This window comes from Berghia stephanieae, chromosome 3, assembly GCF_034508935.2.
Source record: "Berghia stephanieae isolate SIO BIC M18660-M18661 chromosome 3, UCSD_Bste_1.3, whole genome shotgun sequence".
Classification (NCBI taxonomy): domain Eukaryota; kingdom Metazoa; phylum Mollusca; class Gastropoda; order Nudibranchia; family Aeolidiidae; genus Berghia; species Berghia stephanieae.
The window spans coordinates 26,566,939-26,583,391 of NC_088362.1; the positions used below are offsets into that span (position 1 = coordinate 26,566,939).

At 36.9% G+C, this 16,453-nt stretch overlaps 1 protein-coding gene across 1 annotated transcript; it reads right to left on the reverse strand.

The window, feature by feature from the left end:
- Positions 1-5,150: 5,150 nt before the first annotated feature.
- Positions 5,151-16,447, reverse strand: LOC144967443 (small ribosomal subunit protein mS35-like). Its single transcript, XM_078904716.1, has 8 exons — positions 16,068-16,447; positions 15,006-15,211; positions 13,160-13,280; positions 11,766-11,905; positions 11,362-11,471; positions 8,640-8,709; positions 6,522-6,638; positions 5,151-5,395 (listed from the first exon to the last, which is right to left on the reverse strand). The coding sequence occupies exons 1-8, from the start codon at positions 16,198-16,200 to the stop codon at positions 5,201-5,203; spliced, it is 1,092 nt and encodes a 363-aa protein (XP_078760842.1). The 5' UTR covers positions 16,201-16,447; the 3' UTR covers positions 5,151-5,200.
- Between the last annotated feature and the right edge of the window lie 6 nt (positions 16,448-16,453).

Sequence of the window (16,453 nt, forward strand, 5' to 3'; positions counted from 1 at the left end):
ACCTGCCAAATTGAAAATTCAAAAATTCGTCATTTTTAGGAGATAAAAATTCGAATCGCTTTATCTAGCTTTAAAAATCAACAATTTATCTCCCCCCCCCCCCACCCGAAGATTAAATAACACTTCACAATCCTAAAAATTATGTAGTCTGGAATCAACTCACATTTTCGATAAGTTTTAATGACTTATGGATGCTCATGAAGTTCTGAAATTGGTACTAATATTTCGTAATATTACGAATTTTTCGTAATTTTAGGCAGGTTTGTTATATGTACGTATGTGATCCACCTCGACGGCCCTTATCAATCTTAACGAGTCATCCTCTTTTTACGAGTTCTCTATCTGATCTAAGGGAGATTGGGGCAGATAACAATAGTTACGACTTGCGAGTGGTTTTGTGAAATTTGGGATGTAAGAAGAAATGAAAAGAAAAGAAAAAAGGGAAGATTAGGTAAAACGCATTTTCTACGAGGAATAAATCATCTTATACATTTTGATTGCTGGCATTGCCCTGTATTTTGTTGTTGTCATTATTTTACTTGTTGATTGAAGTTTCTCTCGTTGCTTTGTTGTTTATTTATTCTGTAAGTTTTTAAAAAAGACACCCACAAAAAACAAAAAACAAAAAAAAAACAAACAAAAAAAACAAAACAAACTTGAGCTTATATATAACGCAATATCCACTAAACGTGCTCAAAGCGCTTTACAAAGTTTCCCTGGCCAACAGCAACACTTGTCATGTAGGATATTACAATTTTTTTCGGACAGAGACAACGCTGTTGACGGCCAGGTATTCGTTTTACACCTGAAAACGGTGAGGGAATGTGAGTAAAGGTCCCTTTTCAAGGACTCAACCATGCGCCGAGCGAAGCTCGAACCCAGGGCCTTCCGATCCGAAAGTGAGTGTCATACTACAAGACAACATAGCCGCAGTTTAGATTCAATTTACAAGACTAAAGTTGACTTTGTAACTTTTAATCCATACGAATACCGGAATAGGGAAGACTAAGCATAAGACATTTACTGCCGTAGTCTGGAAAAACTCATATTTAAAAATTTGGCCAGAAAACTCGTCCTTCAAATATCGATCGATTTAAATGACCCTCATCTTGGCAAAAACTCCCAAACCTAGGACTTCGTGAAGTCTCAGTTTTGAGAGTTTTTTTGTGTGTGCAAAAATCGATCGATATTTGAAGGACAATTTTTCTGGCCAAATTCTTAAATATGTTTTTTTTTCCACAGTACGGCAGATTTAGCAACGCTGTTTAACAACGCTAAAGCCTGTATACTGCCCCACTGCCCACAGTATCACCAAACAAATCACAGTAAAACCTCAGATTGCCCTGACTGTGAAACCCGATCCCGTGTTTTTGAGACATGCGTTCCTTGTGTCTTCTCACCTGTCATGTGTGTGTTATCCTCGTTACGGGATAAGATCGGATTAACAGGGTACTTTTCTCATTTCTTGATATTGTATCTTTTAGGGGTGTTTGGGTTTTTAATTTTTTTTTCTCTATAAGGAAATAAACAAATACAAAACACATAAGGAGAAAAAGTATCAAAAAATAAAAACAAAACAAAAAACCCAACAAAAACAGAACAACACTAAACAACAGAAAACGAAATTAACATTAAAAAAAAAACAAAAAACCAACAACACAACAAGAAAACAATTAGACCTTTTGCTCCACCCCCCTTCCCTTTCAATTATCTCTTCATCCAAGGCCATATGGGTATGTGCGCACTTTTCACATTTGGCGCCAGAGTGTCTAGACTATCGTCTTGGGCATGGGAGTGTCATCATGCAGCTGAACAGAGGTGTAAAAAAAAAAAAAAATGACCCTAACGGCACGGGTGATTTTTCAGCTGTACTACTACTTAGCGGAAAATGTTTGACAAGGCAAAAACAGCGGAAAAGTTCTGAAACAATCTTAAAATCCCAGAAATTCCTCGGATCCGCGGAAGATTATAATCACTGGTAAACCAAGAGATGTTAAATTGGAATGAATATCACAGTTCTTTATGCAGGTCCCCATAATTCAGTTAGTTCAGCTGCTTGTTTTTTTTTAAAAGAGTTTTATGGCGCTTGCAACATATTTAGGTCATTTCAGCGCCAGTAAAAAGGAAGAAAATGTGTTCGATAAAAATTTATAGATTTCCAAATGAAAGAACACGAGAAAAGGTAAGACAATGGGGAATGGTTCAAACAGGGAACAGATGTCGATTCCAAGAGCATACCATCACATTACCCAAGTCTCATCGAGACACGGGCACAGGATCCTACCAATAGGAATACAATAAAATGTTTACAAACCATTATAGTATATTCAAAACAAAACAGCACACGACAGAGAGATGATTTATAAGGAAAAAATATTATCTCTCAAAACTTTAACTATACATTTGACTGTTTCTCTTCCAGCCAAGACAAAACTGAGTAACCTCATTCCAAAAGACAGAAGCAAATTGGAAAATAGATTTGTGGATAGAAGACAGCAAGTGGCATCTCTGATAACTGCGGGAGGTAAAAAAAAAAAAACACATCCAGAGTTGGTAGAGTATTTACCTCACATATAGATCCCAGGTGCCACATGATATTATTCTGACCCCTTCCCCCGGTTTATCCAACAATAATTGGGTAGCTGGGTCTGATACATTTGGTGGAAAGTACTTGAGATAGACTAGCAGCCTATCCAAAGGTTATTCTCAGATAAATAATGAGAGAATTAATTTTTTAATCAGGTTGGAGTCAAAGACTCATCTTTTCCAGAAATTTTTATCTTAGGCATTTTCTTATTGATGAGTAAAGTATACGTTTTATTTTTTGATTCCATTTTGTTGAATGTCAATTCATTTTGTAAAACTTGCATAGTTAGTGTGTGCGATTGTTGTGTATGTCTGTTTGTTTTTAAGGGTTTTACGGCGCTTGCAACACATTAAGGTCATATCAGCGCCATTAAAAAGGAAGAAAATGGGATAGTAAAAAGTTCTAGAATTACAATTAAAGCACAAAAGAAAAAGTGAGACATAGGGGAAGTGGTCCAAATAGGAAACAGATATAGATTCCAAGAGCACACCGTCAAAGTATTTAGTTTGAGATCACCTAAAAGTCTCATCCAGACACAAGCACAGGCCCCCACTAAGAGGAAAACACTCAAATGTTTACAAATCATATATAATACATAAACAAAACATAATACAGTGCATAACAGAGAGATGACTTACAAGGACAAAAATATCATCTCCCAAAACTAACTACACATTTGACTGTTTCCCTCTCAGCCAGGATCAGGACAAAACCAAGTAATCTCATTCCAAGACAAAGACAGAAAGCAAGTTGGAAAACATAATATAAGGGGATGAAGACACAGTAAGTGCCTCCCTGCCCACTATGGGAGACTCTTTGTTTGGATTCCAATGCGTTTTCCACATTGTTACGGTCTAAGAGAGATAATTATTATATTATCTCACCCCCCAACGTAATTAAGAGTTGTCCTCAACTATGGTCCCATGCCCAAGCTCACGGACCTGGGTTGAAGTTGAGTAGATTTTAGTTCAGTTCCTGTTCATGTCGTGTGAAGAAAGGATGTGAGTGAAAATGGAGATAACCAGTTGTTCCATGTAGTTTGAAAATATATCTATGTGTTTAAGTGTTTGTAAATATGTCCAAGTATAGTATGTATCGTCCGTAATAAATGTTTAATTGTTTTAACACATTTGTGTTATTACTTATGTTTAATTCAATGGCATGTTCGTCTTGTCACCTACTCACGTATTCCTGGATGGATGTACTCACATGGAAGTTGTCCCATATAGATGTCTCTCTTTCTATAATATATCTCTATCTTTCTCATCTTCTCTCCATCTTGGCTCATCATAATCTAATGATGTGAGCCAGGAGCCAGGATCTGTGGATCCTTCATTCTATTTTATGATACGAGCCACATTTGTCTGGTGTCTTAGGACAAAGCGGTATCCTTGAACCCCCCTATACAAACAAACAGTAACACACATACACAAGAACACCTGAAGGACTGGAGTAACAGGATTAGTGAGGTGTGATTTGCGGTGATGGGCACAGTGTCCCTTTTGCATTTTATAGACTTGAAGTAGAAACTTGAATCTCAGATTTATAGGTGATTGTGTGACTTACAACATCTTCACTTATGGAGATGGTGTTCAGTAAACATAAGGACAAAGCCAAGGGTAATCCAGTCGAATGCCATATAAAAGATTAGAAAGAGGTTAGAGGAGCAGGTATTGGGAGTGAAAAATCTGAATAGGTATGTATGTTTGTTTAATAAAAAAAGGGTTTTACGGTGCTTGCAATACATTTAGGTCATATCAGCGCCAGTAAAAAGGAACAAAATTGGATAGTAATAAGTTCTAGAATTACAATTAAAGCGCCCAAGAAAAGGTAAGACAAAGGGGAATTGGTTCAAATAGGAAACAGATGCAGATTCCAAGAGCACTCTCTCGAAGCATTTAGTTTGAGATCACCCAAAAGTCTCATCCAGACACAGCACAGGTCCCCACCAAGAGGAAGACAGAATTGTTTACAAATCATACATATGTAAAAGGAATAATAATGCAGTGCATAACGGGGAGATGATTTACAAGGAAAAAAATATCATCTCCCAAAAATCAAACTATACATTTGACTGTTTCCATTTCAGCCAGGGCCAGAACAGAACCAAGTAATCTCATTTCAAGACAAAGACAGAAAGCAAGTTGGAAAACAGATATAAAGCAAGTTGGAAAACAGATATTTGGGGATAGAAGACACAACAAGTACCTCCCTGCCCACTATGAGAGGTCAGGAACCCCATCCATATATAGAGGGATAGAAGACACAGCAAGTACCTCCCTGGCCACTATGAGTGGTCAGGAACCCTACACAGGAACAGGTGTGTAAGAAATTGTGCCATACAAAGCAGAAATAAAAATATTGTCATAAATAAAAGATAACAAATCGATCCAGGGCTGTAAAAGTTTAAAAGGCCGCAGCTCTCTTTTAAAGAGTTTTTGAAAAGAACATAAGTTAAGGAAAGTTGCGATCTGAAAGGAATGCAATATAAAAGATTAGAAAGCTAAAGATGGTGATGGTATGAGATATACCAGTTCAGTAATTCAAAGAACTCCAACAAATATTGATATTTACATGAAATCATTTTTATATTAACATAATCACATAATCATCTCACAAGCCACTTTTTAAACCTAACAGATTCTTCACACTCTCCTTGTATCGAGTCAGCGACAGGTGGTCCTCCCCCTCGTTAAAGAGATCTGTAACAGCTTCCTTGTACTGCTGCACTTGAGGCAAATCACATATGGCATCCTCATTGGTCACGTCGTCAGGAAGGTAGTCCAGTTTGGGGCCAGTTGACTTGGGCTGGAATTTAAAATCAAAGTTCCAGAAGAGGGTGGAGGAGCAGGTATTGGGAGTGAAAAATTTGAACAGGTATGAATGACTGTGGTGTAATGGTAGCACGTCTGACCGGTAATCAGAAGGTTTGAGGTTCGATCCCCAGTCGAGGTCGACTGATTTTTTTGGAATGTTTCTTTTTTCTTGTATTTTACTTTCTAGCTTTGTCTGGCACCTTTTATACACACTCGTTCAGTTCTTTATGAAATTGTGCCATACAAAGCAGAAATATGGGACAGCGTGGCTCAGCCGTATGGTCTTTGCTTCGTACCCAAAAGGTACTGAGTTCTACTACCCGCCTGTTGTGTGGCCTTGAGCAAGTCACCCAGCCTTAGCTCACTTTACGGCGCTGCACTGCGGCTGACGCCTGGGTTATTCCAGTCTTCCCTTGGAATAGACCCTAAAGAAAAATTTCCCCTTAGGGATGAATAAAGGGAATTTATTTACTTATTTATTTTATTTATTATTTAAATAACGATATTGTCATAAATAAAAGCATCACCCCAAAAAATCTTATAAAAGAACAAAATACCATTCTGTGAATATTCAGCTTACACCAGCCTACAAGAAAAATCATGAAAATCATCACAGTTCCAGAATGTAGAATAAAATGCATTATTTTCTGTTTCTAATGCTTTTTTTATTTATTGATTGAGGAAGGCTTTTCAGCCTGAACCATTCTATATTCGGTAATTTGTTGTTTTTTTGTTATTGATATCTTTTGTTTCATACTGCCAAAGCTACGTCTTCAGACATCCTAGTACTTATGATGAACCAGTAAGTTTAATTAAATGGTGGAAATATTGAGAAATCATAAATCATGAGAGTTTTTCGACTTTATCAACAAGAATTCAAGATCAGAAGCTCCCTAACAATGAGAGATTCTTCTAAATATTGTTGACCTTTCGAATATCTTGTTAACTAAAGAGAGCAAATTCATCTCAATTAAAAAACAAAACGAAAAAAAACAAACAGCCCCCCCCCCCTCAAATTAAAAAAAAAAACAAAAAAAAACCATCCAAAACAACCAAGAATTGGATAATAATCGGGACTGGATGGTTCAGACCCAGCTGTATTTCTGTATTAATCTCACCTCTGTGCCCTTAATCGTTTTGAGAAGTGTCATCATTGACTCTCGTGACTTGTTGATGTCCCAGAAATATTTTTCCATGTCTGACAACTGCTTCATGGCCTCCCATGGCTCTGTTTTCTGTATGTTACAAAAAAAAACAAAAAAAAAACAAAAAAAATAAAAATAGAACTTTAAAAAATCTCTTTATTCTTGTGATTGCCCAAAAGAAAGAAATAATTCAATTAAAACTTTAATTAAACAATCTGATGTGTATTTCAATGAGAAAAAAAGGAAAAGGATACTGGGATATTTAATCTCATTAGTTAATGTGCAGCTAAATCCACTTTCCAATAGACTTATAACCTATACAAAGGGTAGTAAGCAATTATTCAACAAGATATGAAGTGAGTAGAAAAGTGCCAGAAGACAATAGAGAATAAAAAAATTTTTCGCGGCGGTGGTGGGGTTTGAACCTGCGACCTTATTGGTACGACAACTCCGCCTGGCAGGTGAGAGCGTGGCTCTACCGTGTGAGCTATCCACGAACACAAAAATATTCGTTTCAAACCCAAAGTCATTTCTAGATCCCTCTCTCACCCACTTCTTGAGATCGCCGATTCGTTCGCCACCATCGCGAAGTAATTTTGACCAGCAGTTAAGCTTAATAGCCAATATTCTCATCACAAACATATAACATAGAAACGATTGAGACATTGAGTATGCTCCGGTGTATGGGGTGAATTTTTAATTCAGAAAAGTGAGTGGAGCAGGCACTTATGTTGGTGACAACAAGATATGAAGTGAGTAGAAAAGTGCCAGAAGACAATAGAGAATAAAAAATTTTTTCGCGGCGGTGGTGGGGTTTGAACCTGCGACCTTATTGGTACGACAACTCCGCCTGGCAGGTGAGAGCGTGGCTCTACCGTGTGAGCTATCCACGAACACAAAAATATTCGTTTCAAACCCAAAGTCATTTCTAGATCCCTCTCTCACCCACTTCTTGAGATCGCCGATTCGTTCGCCACCATCGCGAAGTAATTTTGACCAGCAGTTAAGCTTAATAGCCAATATTCTCATCACAAACATATAACATAGAAACGATTGAGACATTGAGTATGCTCCGGTGTATGGGGTGAATTTTTAATTCAGAAAAGTGAGTGGAGCAGGCACTTATGTTGGTGACAATTGGCTATTAAGCTTAACTGCTGGTCAAAATTACTTCGCGATGGTGGCGAACGAATCGGCGATCTCAAGAAGTGGGTGAGAGAGGGATCTAGAAATGACTTTGGGTTTGAAACGAATATTTTTGTGTTCGTGGATAGCTCACACGGTAGAGCCACGCTCTCACCTGCCAGGCGGAGTTGTCGTACCAATAAGGTCGCAGGTTCAAACCCCACCACCGCCGCGAAAATTTTTTTTATTCTCTATTGTCTTCTGGCACTTTTCTACTCACTTCATATCTTGTTGTCACCAACATAAGTGCCTGCTCCACTCACTTTTCTGAATTAAGCAATTATTCCAATTATTCAATGTCAAAAAAAAAAAAAAGCATACTTAAGTAAGAACATAGCTCATTTTTTATTGGATAGCTTGTATTTCTTAAATATAGAATTCAACCAATTATTTAAAAATTATGATTTATGATTCTTTATCTAGTTAAACCAAGAAGTTTTCAAATGATAGAGTTGAATACCAAGGAGAGGAAGATGGTGAAAAAAAAAAAAAAAACCCAACTCCTTTTGTGACATATTTTCCCATCCACATCCTGTATATATATATTTTTAAAAATAAATAGCGTGCATGACTTGTGTGTTATAATCAATTTTTATGATTTCTTTTTTCACAATAAAGACTACAGTAGCTTAATCACACGTTCTTTGAGATTTGCAGTGTCTTAGGTTTGATTCACGTCTGATGCACGGAAGATCAGAAAATAAAAATCCCTAAAGTGACAAAATTCCCAATAAATTTTTTGAGATCTCAAAACTAATCACAGAGAAGCATATCATTGAATCTCATGAATGACAATTTTCCACTTCTGGTTATTCTCTGTTCATGTCTTTTTTTTCCCCTACCCATCAGATCTCTGACATAATCCGATACACAAAAGACTGTGCTATATGTCAGTCAATTACATACCCATGATTCAAAATAAACAGCAGTCAGTACAAATTGAAGAAAGTCCAAATTCTGGGATTTTAAAGGGCACCTGCAATCAAAAGGAATGAGGGATGTTGATAAAAGAAAGGAAATGAAAGTACAAATAAAAGATATGAAAATTCACAAAGCAAACTTGAAATCCAGAGATATTGTATTTTATAACAACTTGATCCGACATATTCGAGTGTAAAGAAAAAATTATTTAAACCATTGACTGCCACTTAGCTGAAGATAAAAAATTTGGGACATTCGAATGAGTTCAAGGAAACTATACTTGACTGTGACTGTATTCCAAATCTCCAGTAAAAATTATATCACAATATTCTGCCATAGATCATTTCAATTAAGTAGCTTTCAGATCCCTTCGACTAAAGCTGAGACTTTTCAACTCAAACGTGAAGTCTGTCCTACTGTATGGATGTGAAACTTGGAATGCATCACAGGCATGTATAAGGAGGATACAGATTTTCATAAACAGGCGCATGCGTAAGCTACTCAGAATAAAACGGATGGATAGAACCCAGCAGAAACCAGCGGGAGAGGAAATGGGAAGAAGACAATGGAGGTGGATTGGACACACCCATAGAAAGAATGACTCCATTATAACAAAGAAAGTATTGGACTGGAACCCTCAGAGCAGAAGATCAAGGGGAAGGTCACGGGGAACATGGAGAAGAATTAAAGAAGCTGATATACAAAGAAGTGAAAAGACATGGAATGAGATAAAAAAGTTAGCTCAGATTAGAGGATGGAAACTTTCTGTGGCCTATACCCTGATCCAGGGTGAAAAGGCAATGATGATGATTGTGACAGGCGATTTTCATTCGCCAAGCGTCTTTTTCAAAACCACTTCAAATTTTAGTGGACAACAATATTTACAAAAGGAAATTAACACCTTGAGTTAAAACACTCAAAACATGGACAGACTTTTCTCCAATAAAGCTCAATGTTAACATAAAATGGCTCTAAATTTGGCTAACGTGATTTGGTCAATAAAAAGGAAACTTTCCCATTGTTCACGGAATGCTAAATCTTACCACCCCCTTTCCGCCTCAGGCTTATTCATCTGTTCAATTGCCTATCCATTGTCTGCATATCTCCTGCTAATTACCCTTTCCAAACAAGACTCCAGGTGTGCCTGAGGTTCGCGTCTCTTTTAAGAGTAACTAAATCACAATTAATATTCTAGCTTTCCGCTATCTCCTACCCAGTTGTTAATCAAAAGCATCTGAACATCATTGGCCATCTAAATAGGGACATTCTTTCTGATTGGCTGTCCCCACAATTGTTTGGCGTGGCCTTATTTTACAAAACCAAATTCATTTCAGAACTGAGTCACACACACACACACTAAGAATCCCAAGAAAGAAGAACCAATTTTCAAACTGCAAACTTGTAAAAAGTTCAACTGTCTCTCGGTTGGAGGTAATTATTATTGGTTAACTTGTTCAAAGTGGAACGAAATATTACTGTAAATTCAATGCTTAACCTACCATTACTATTATAATTTGTGTATATTTTATTTGTGCTTTATTCTATGGATGTTTGTAAGTTGAAATACTTGTACAAAACTATAAGTATATTATACTATAGTTAACATTTGTTTTTGATCCATGCTATTATTTTCATTTATATTCAATATTTATATTGCTTGATGTATGTAATCTACCGCCAATCCCCGGCTACACATCATAATAATCACAATTATAATTTATAAATTATAAAATAAAAAGGACATAACCCTGTTAAATTCTCATCATGTAAGATAGCTCAACTGTCAGTTGATGTTTGATACAAATGCAATAACTGTAACCATTATCATGGAGTTACTGCTTCTCCTTGCCTTTGGTCGACAAATAAAAGCTATTATGATGTGTCACTCAAGGACGATCCGGTGGCGAAAGATAAACTAGATTTGGCCCTCAGACCTTTTTGTTTATACTCTTAATTGAAGGTCCTTGCCTAGCACCCAGTCCCTGATGTCAGTCCTCGCCGACACCAGAACTTTCCTGTCAGCCCGTAGCCACAACACACTGTTGTGAAGTCAAGAACCCTGGAACCAGGAGCCAACCCTTGAACTAGCTGATACAGCCTCGTCATTTGACTCAATCAAGCAAGCCGGCTGTATAAAAGAGAAGCCAAACGGGCTCATACCATTTTCAAATGAATCACACTCGCTGACACAGATGATTAAAAATAAATAAATAAATCAATAAATAATAAATTAGATCCACTCAATTAGAGCTTTTCTTCCTGAAATTAAATGAATACAGGAATAACAATTAGATTGTCAATTATATATCATCCATAATTTTCATTCTACCTTCCACTTATTCTCTCTATCTCTTCCTGTAACAATCAAATTAAACTTATGTATAGAATTGTTATTATTGTATTGGGTGTTACTATTGTCTTGACTCACTTGTTATTACTACAATTAGTTATAAGGGACCCTAAGGCTATTCTTAATCATCCCTAGATTAAACCTGAGCTGTTTGTGGTGTAGGTTGAGGGTGCTGCTGGTAACGAGAGCCATAGCGCGCATACTAGTTCGAATCCAGACCATTGAGCTTATTGTTTGGACTCGAACCACAATAAAACCACAAACTCCGCCACAATGATGATGACAAGCTTTCAGATCAAGTGGCTTTCCATTATCAACTTTGTCGTGAACAAATAACATCATGATAATCCACCTCACCTGTCTGTTTCCAGCTCCACTTCATCTGTCTGTGAGTTGTAGCGATCACCAACTAACCGTATGAATTTGTCTCTAGCATGATAGTCCAAGTCAAGGTCAGAAACGCAGAACTGTAAGAAGGAATTGTAATCTTAGTGTAAGCTTGAAATCAATGCAAGTGATTTAAGTTTACATATAGAAATGACAAAATTGGGGGGTGGGATGGTTGAGTGGATAAGACATTACAGTTGTAAACAGGAGCATTGGAATCAAACATTTTTTTTCTTTCTTTGGACCAAGAAAATTAGCCTCTTTTGCTCACTGTGCGACATTGCACTGTGGTCCTTTCTTGAAATGGACCGCAAAGAATAGTTTCTCTTGAGGATCAATATATATATATATTTTTAAAATGTTGCTAAGATTACCTTGATTTTGGCTAACCGTGCTCTAGGGTCTCGTAATGTTGGTCTGGCAGAAATATAATCAGATGTGACTTGCTCAATGGGAAAATGCTGTTTGCACTTTTCATCTGTGTCCAGTGCTGTTGGCCATTGTGTGCAATACTCTGAAACGATTAGATATCGAAAACACCTAATGAAAAACCAACATTGAATTGTATGAAATGAACCAATGAGTTGGGTGGAGGTGAATGTAAGAATTGTTTTCTTTTGCATTGACTTGGTGTGTGAAGTTGGTTCTTTGGGTATAAATGGTACTATAATGTGCGATTGGATAAGGACAGCATAAAAAATAGTCCTTCAGAGTCACTTTATGGATCATGAAGCCGGAATTTATCATTTTAAAAATATTTAAATAAGATCAAATACCATTTCTGCTGGGTTGACAGAGGTGTCATTACTGTTCCATAAGTAGGTTATGCAAATCATACCCTTGGCTTCCTGAGGCTACCAGTGCCCCCCAAAGGCATACAATGCTTTAGTCAGACCCGTATTTAAATATGCGTGCAAAGTGTGGGAACCTTATCATCAAGGCCACATCAAGAAAATCGAACAAGCTTAAAGGGCAGCTTCGAGGTTTGTCACCAACAATTACTTGCATGAAATAGAATGTGTTACTGAGGCCCTGAAATTGTTGCAGTGGAAAACACAAGAGAATGCGGAAAGAAAAACGCCTCCAACTTCTACACAGAACAGTACATTCCAGCAAAACAGCAGTAACTCTACCACAGTATTTTATCAAACAACACTGTACATTCACAAGAAATTATCATAGCAGTAAGTTCACAATTCCAACACACAGAACCAACACATATAAAAAAAGTTTCTTCCCAACAACCATCGAGGAATGGCACACTCTCCCATCAGAAATCCTAGATATTACCAACAACAACAAATTTGGTCAACTATTAATCATTTATCGTTCACCTCAATAACACAATAATGGAGAAAGTCACCACATAATTGTATAACATCTGCGGTAATGGGTAATCCGCCTTTTGCAGATAAAGATGTTGAACTTGAACTTGAACATTTGGTATGACACTCGCTTTCAGATCTGAAGATCCTGGGTCAGAGCCTCGCTCAATGCATAGTTGAGTCTTTGGATAGGCTCTTTACTCACACTCTCTCACTGTACTCAGGTGCAAAATGGGTACCTAGCCGTTAACAGCGTTGTCTCTGTCAGAAAAAAATTGTAATATCACCTAACATTCGTCATGTCCCATCCTACATATTAAGTGTAGCTGTTGGTCAGGGACCCAATGTAAAGCGCTTTGAGATAAGTTTGGAGGATATTGCGCTATATAAAAGCTAAAAAAAAAAACCCCCTCAATTTCAGAGATTGGAATGTAATTCCTTACCTTTAAGAGCTTCACAGTGTTTGGTGATGTGGGCAGGTGTCAAGTGCAAGAAGTTTGGGATCTTCATCAGCTCCAAATTTGCATATTTGCCAGGAACAACTCCCTCATTTTCTATTGAGGACTGGCAATGAAAAAACAAGATAAGGATGTGGTGGTCATGATTCACATACACAGAGCCAGCTAAACTAATCATTTGATGTCATGCTCTTATAAACCCCGGGGGTCACAAAAGTGATCAGTAGGTAGAACACTCACATCACGTGCAAGGGGATCAGTATCAATCCGTGATGCAGTCAAGATTTTATGACCTAAACATTCATTGGATTATTAATTTGTATTCAAGTTAGCAATACTTAAAAATAATAAATCTTAAGGTTGTATCAACGCTTAAGGGGAAGAAAGGACAGATGAAAAGTTATAGATTTTCTTTGTCAAAATGATACTAGGCTGCTAGAAGCTGTGGACTGTAAAAAGTAATAAACAAAATTTAATATAATAGCTTCAAAAAAGAACAAAATACCAAACACGGAATGTTTCGGGCTCAAAACCCTTCTTCAGCCACAATAAAGACATAATTCATACCTGCCAACCCATAGTAAAAAAAAAAAGGATGCTGCTTCAAAAAAAATAGGAGTCTAGGAAAAAAAAATAGGGGTAAGCAATGTTAAGAGAAAAAACAAAACAAAACAAGCTTACCCTAGGCGTAGCGGCGCAATCATCTATAGATATAACCCGGAAACAACAATTGTTGAGGTGTACTGGCTAATGAATGGTATGAGGTATTAATAAGCCAAGGTGAGGTCTGAATAATTATGTGTAATTGTAAATAACAATCCTTTCCTTCAGTCAGGGAGAAAACAAAACTGATTCTATATATCATAAAATAATACAGGCAAGCAGGTGGCTTCCACTGATAGAAAAAAAACATAATTAATTAATTTTAAAAATTGGAGTTTCCCAAAATCTGGCGGGGTGAGGTAAAATAAAGAAAAAATCGGGGTAAATCCGATTTTATCAGGGTACTTGGTAGGTATGCATAATTGCATCACTAAATTCCAGATAGACGACAGAGATATTTTTTAGTCCTCTCTGTAAAAAAATCTTGGAAAGTAAACAAAAAAAAGGCCTTTTTTTAAGCCGACCAATTCAAGGTGGGAACTACAAGTCGGTGCCCCTGTGAAACAGGAAGTATGACAGGTGAACATCCTATAGAATTACCCTCTGCCCTGCAGTGAGTTACAATTGGTGACAGATCTCAATGTTCTCCTTTGGACTTGTTCTATCTTATTGATTGAGAGCTTGTTGGTCCCAAAGAGTGCATGCATAATCTTGTTATAATCACAACCAATGTTTATAAGCTTGTGCTTTTACTTTTAATAGGCATTGGTGTAAGTTTATTTTCACAAAGACAAGTGATTTGTCAGCTTTAGAGTTCATGTTACTGTTCTAAGTGCTAATAATATATATATTACACGAGTCTCTGAAAATTGCTTGTTGACGGAAACTATATACTATAAGCCATTCAAAGACTTTGTGTCAAATAATCAAAATCTTATCCTTTACGAGAAATCCTGTAGAATGTATCAGAATTAGCCATTCTCTCTTTCCACATGCCTTTTTAAAAAATAACAAAATCTGAGGTTGAAATCTATTGTTAGGATTAAATTATCACAATGGACAGATGTCTAGATATATTATATATTGACTGAATTTCCATCAAATCATAATTTCTCCAATTACTTATTTGCCAACAGGTAACATTGCTGCTCTCCTGGTAAAAATGGTAAGATCTTTTGTCAAGTTAAAGCAAAACCAAAACTGAACATAAAGATGGATAATGAGTCACCTCGACAAATCCTTGTCTGACAGGAAAGGGCACCACAGACCAATTAAATGTGGAAGATGTGGGCCACACATCTGTCCAGTCCTGATCCGTAGGCATGCTGCGATACCGGGGTGGGGGAATTCTCTTTGTGTTTTGTCTCCTTTGTCTCAAGGTCGTTTTCGGTTTCAGACCCTCAATTTCATACACTCTGAATTCTTCTTCTTTCTCTGAAAAAAAAAAAATCAACAAAGAGGTAATAATGCTTGCTTAAAACTCTGACCCAATTGTTTAAGGACAAGAATATTCAGAAAAGTTGAGGAAGAAGGCTGAAATATCAGCATATCAGGAGCAGTGTTTCATCATAACAATATAATCTTTCCAAACCAGTTTTGCAGTCTTACATACTTACACTCTTGCAACATTAAGTACTGAACTTCCAACAGCCTATCTAAATTCTTCGTCCGGAAGGATTTCCGTTTCCGTAGTTTCACAGCATGCCTAAAGAGGGTTTATTTTACTTTAAAAAAAATATTATGGAGGGGGTGGAGTTAGAAAAAATCACACCTTGTTGACTTAGAAAAATGAAACTTATCTTAACGAGTTGCATCTATTGGACATTGCAACTAATTGAAAGTCCATAATGGCTTTAAAAAAAAAAAGTAATATAATTATAATAAAAGTGCTGTAAACCTTCGGAAGTCCTCTTAAACTTAAACTTAAAGGATGGAAATGGAAATGGTGGATGGAAGTGGGAAGTCAGGTGCAGGGGTTATCATTACACAATCACAACTTTTTTTGGATAATTCTCTTTCAACTTTCAATGTCATGTAACGAGATCAAAGTCGTGAATGCCAGTTCAGGAAAGCTTAATTTTGGTACTGACTTCGTCAAAATCAAATGTATACAAGATATGGCTGAAGCCAGCAACACAACACATTTTACAAAGTTAAAGTTAAGAGAATGAGAAAGCGAAAGTACAGACTGAGACTGAGTCTGAGACAGTCGTGAAGAAGCAGAAGGGGTGGTGGAAAGTTGATATTTGCGGTTGCTCGTGCATATTAGAAAAATAGCAAATTAACTTACCACTTCCATCTTTAACTCCAGTGTTTGCTTCGGTACTTAAACAACAACATAAACGGGGCGATGCCAGTATGGTGCGAACAGGCTTTGCTAACAGATTCAAGGTTGTTTTGCTTGGAGCTATGAAGGCTGCCATCTTTTTATTATTGTAAGTTAAAAATTCTAACCGTGAAATCTACGGAACATTTTTTATTAATTAGTAATCACTATCAGAACGAAGAGAATTCGTGTTTCAGCAAATTCCAGTCCCTTTAAAGTCAATTTACGTTGAAATTATTATCTTCCTGTAATATGTGGATGTCAGATTATCTTGGTAGACGATGTAAGTCGAGGGAATAGAAATGAGACTCGGTTCCTCTCACGGTTTTGCTTTTGACGAGAACACTCCC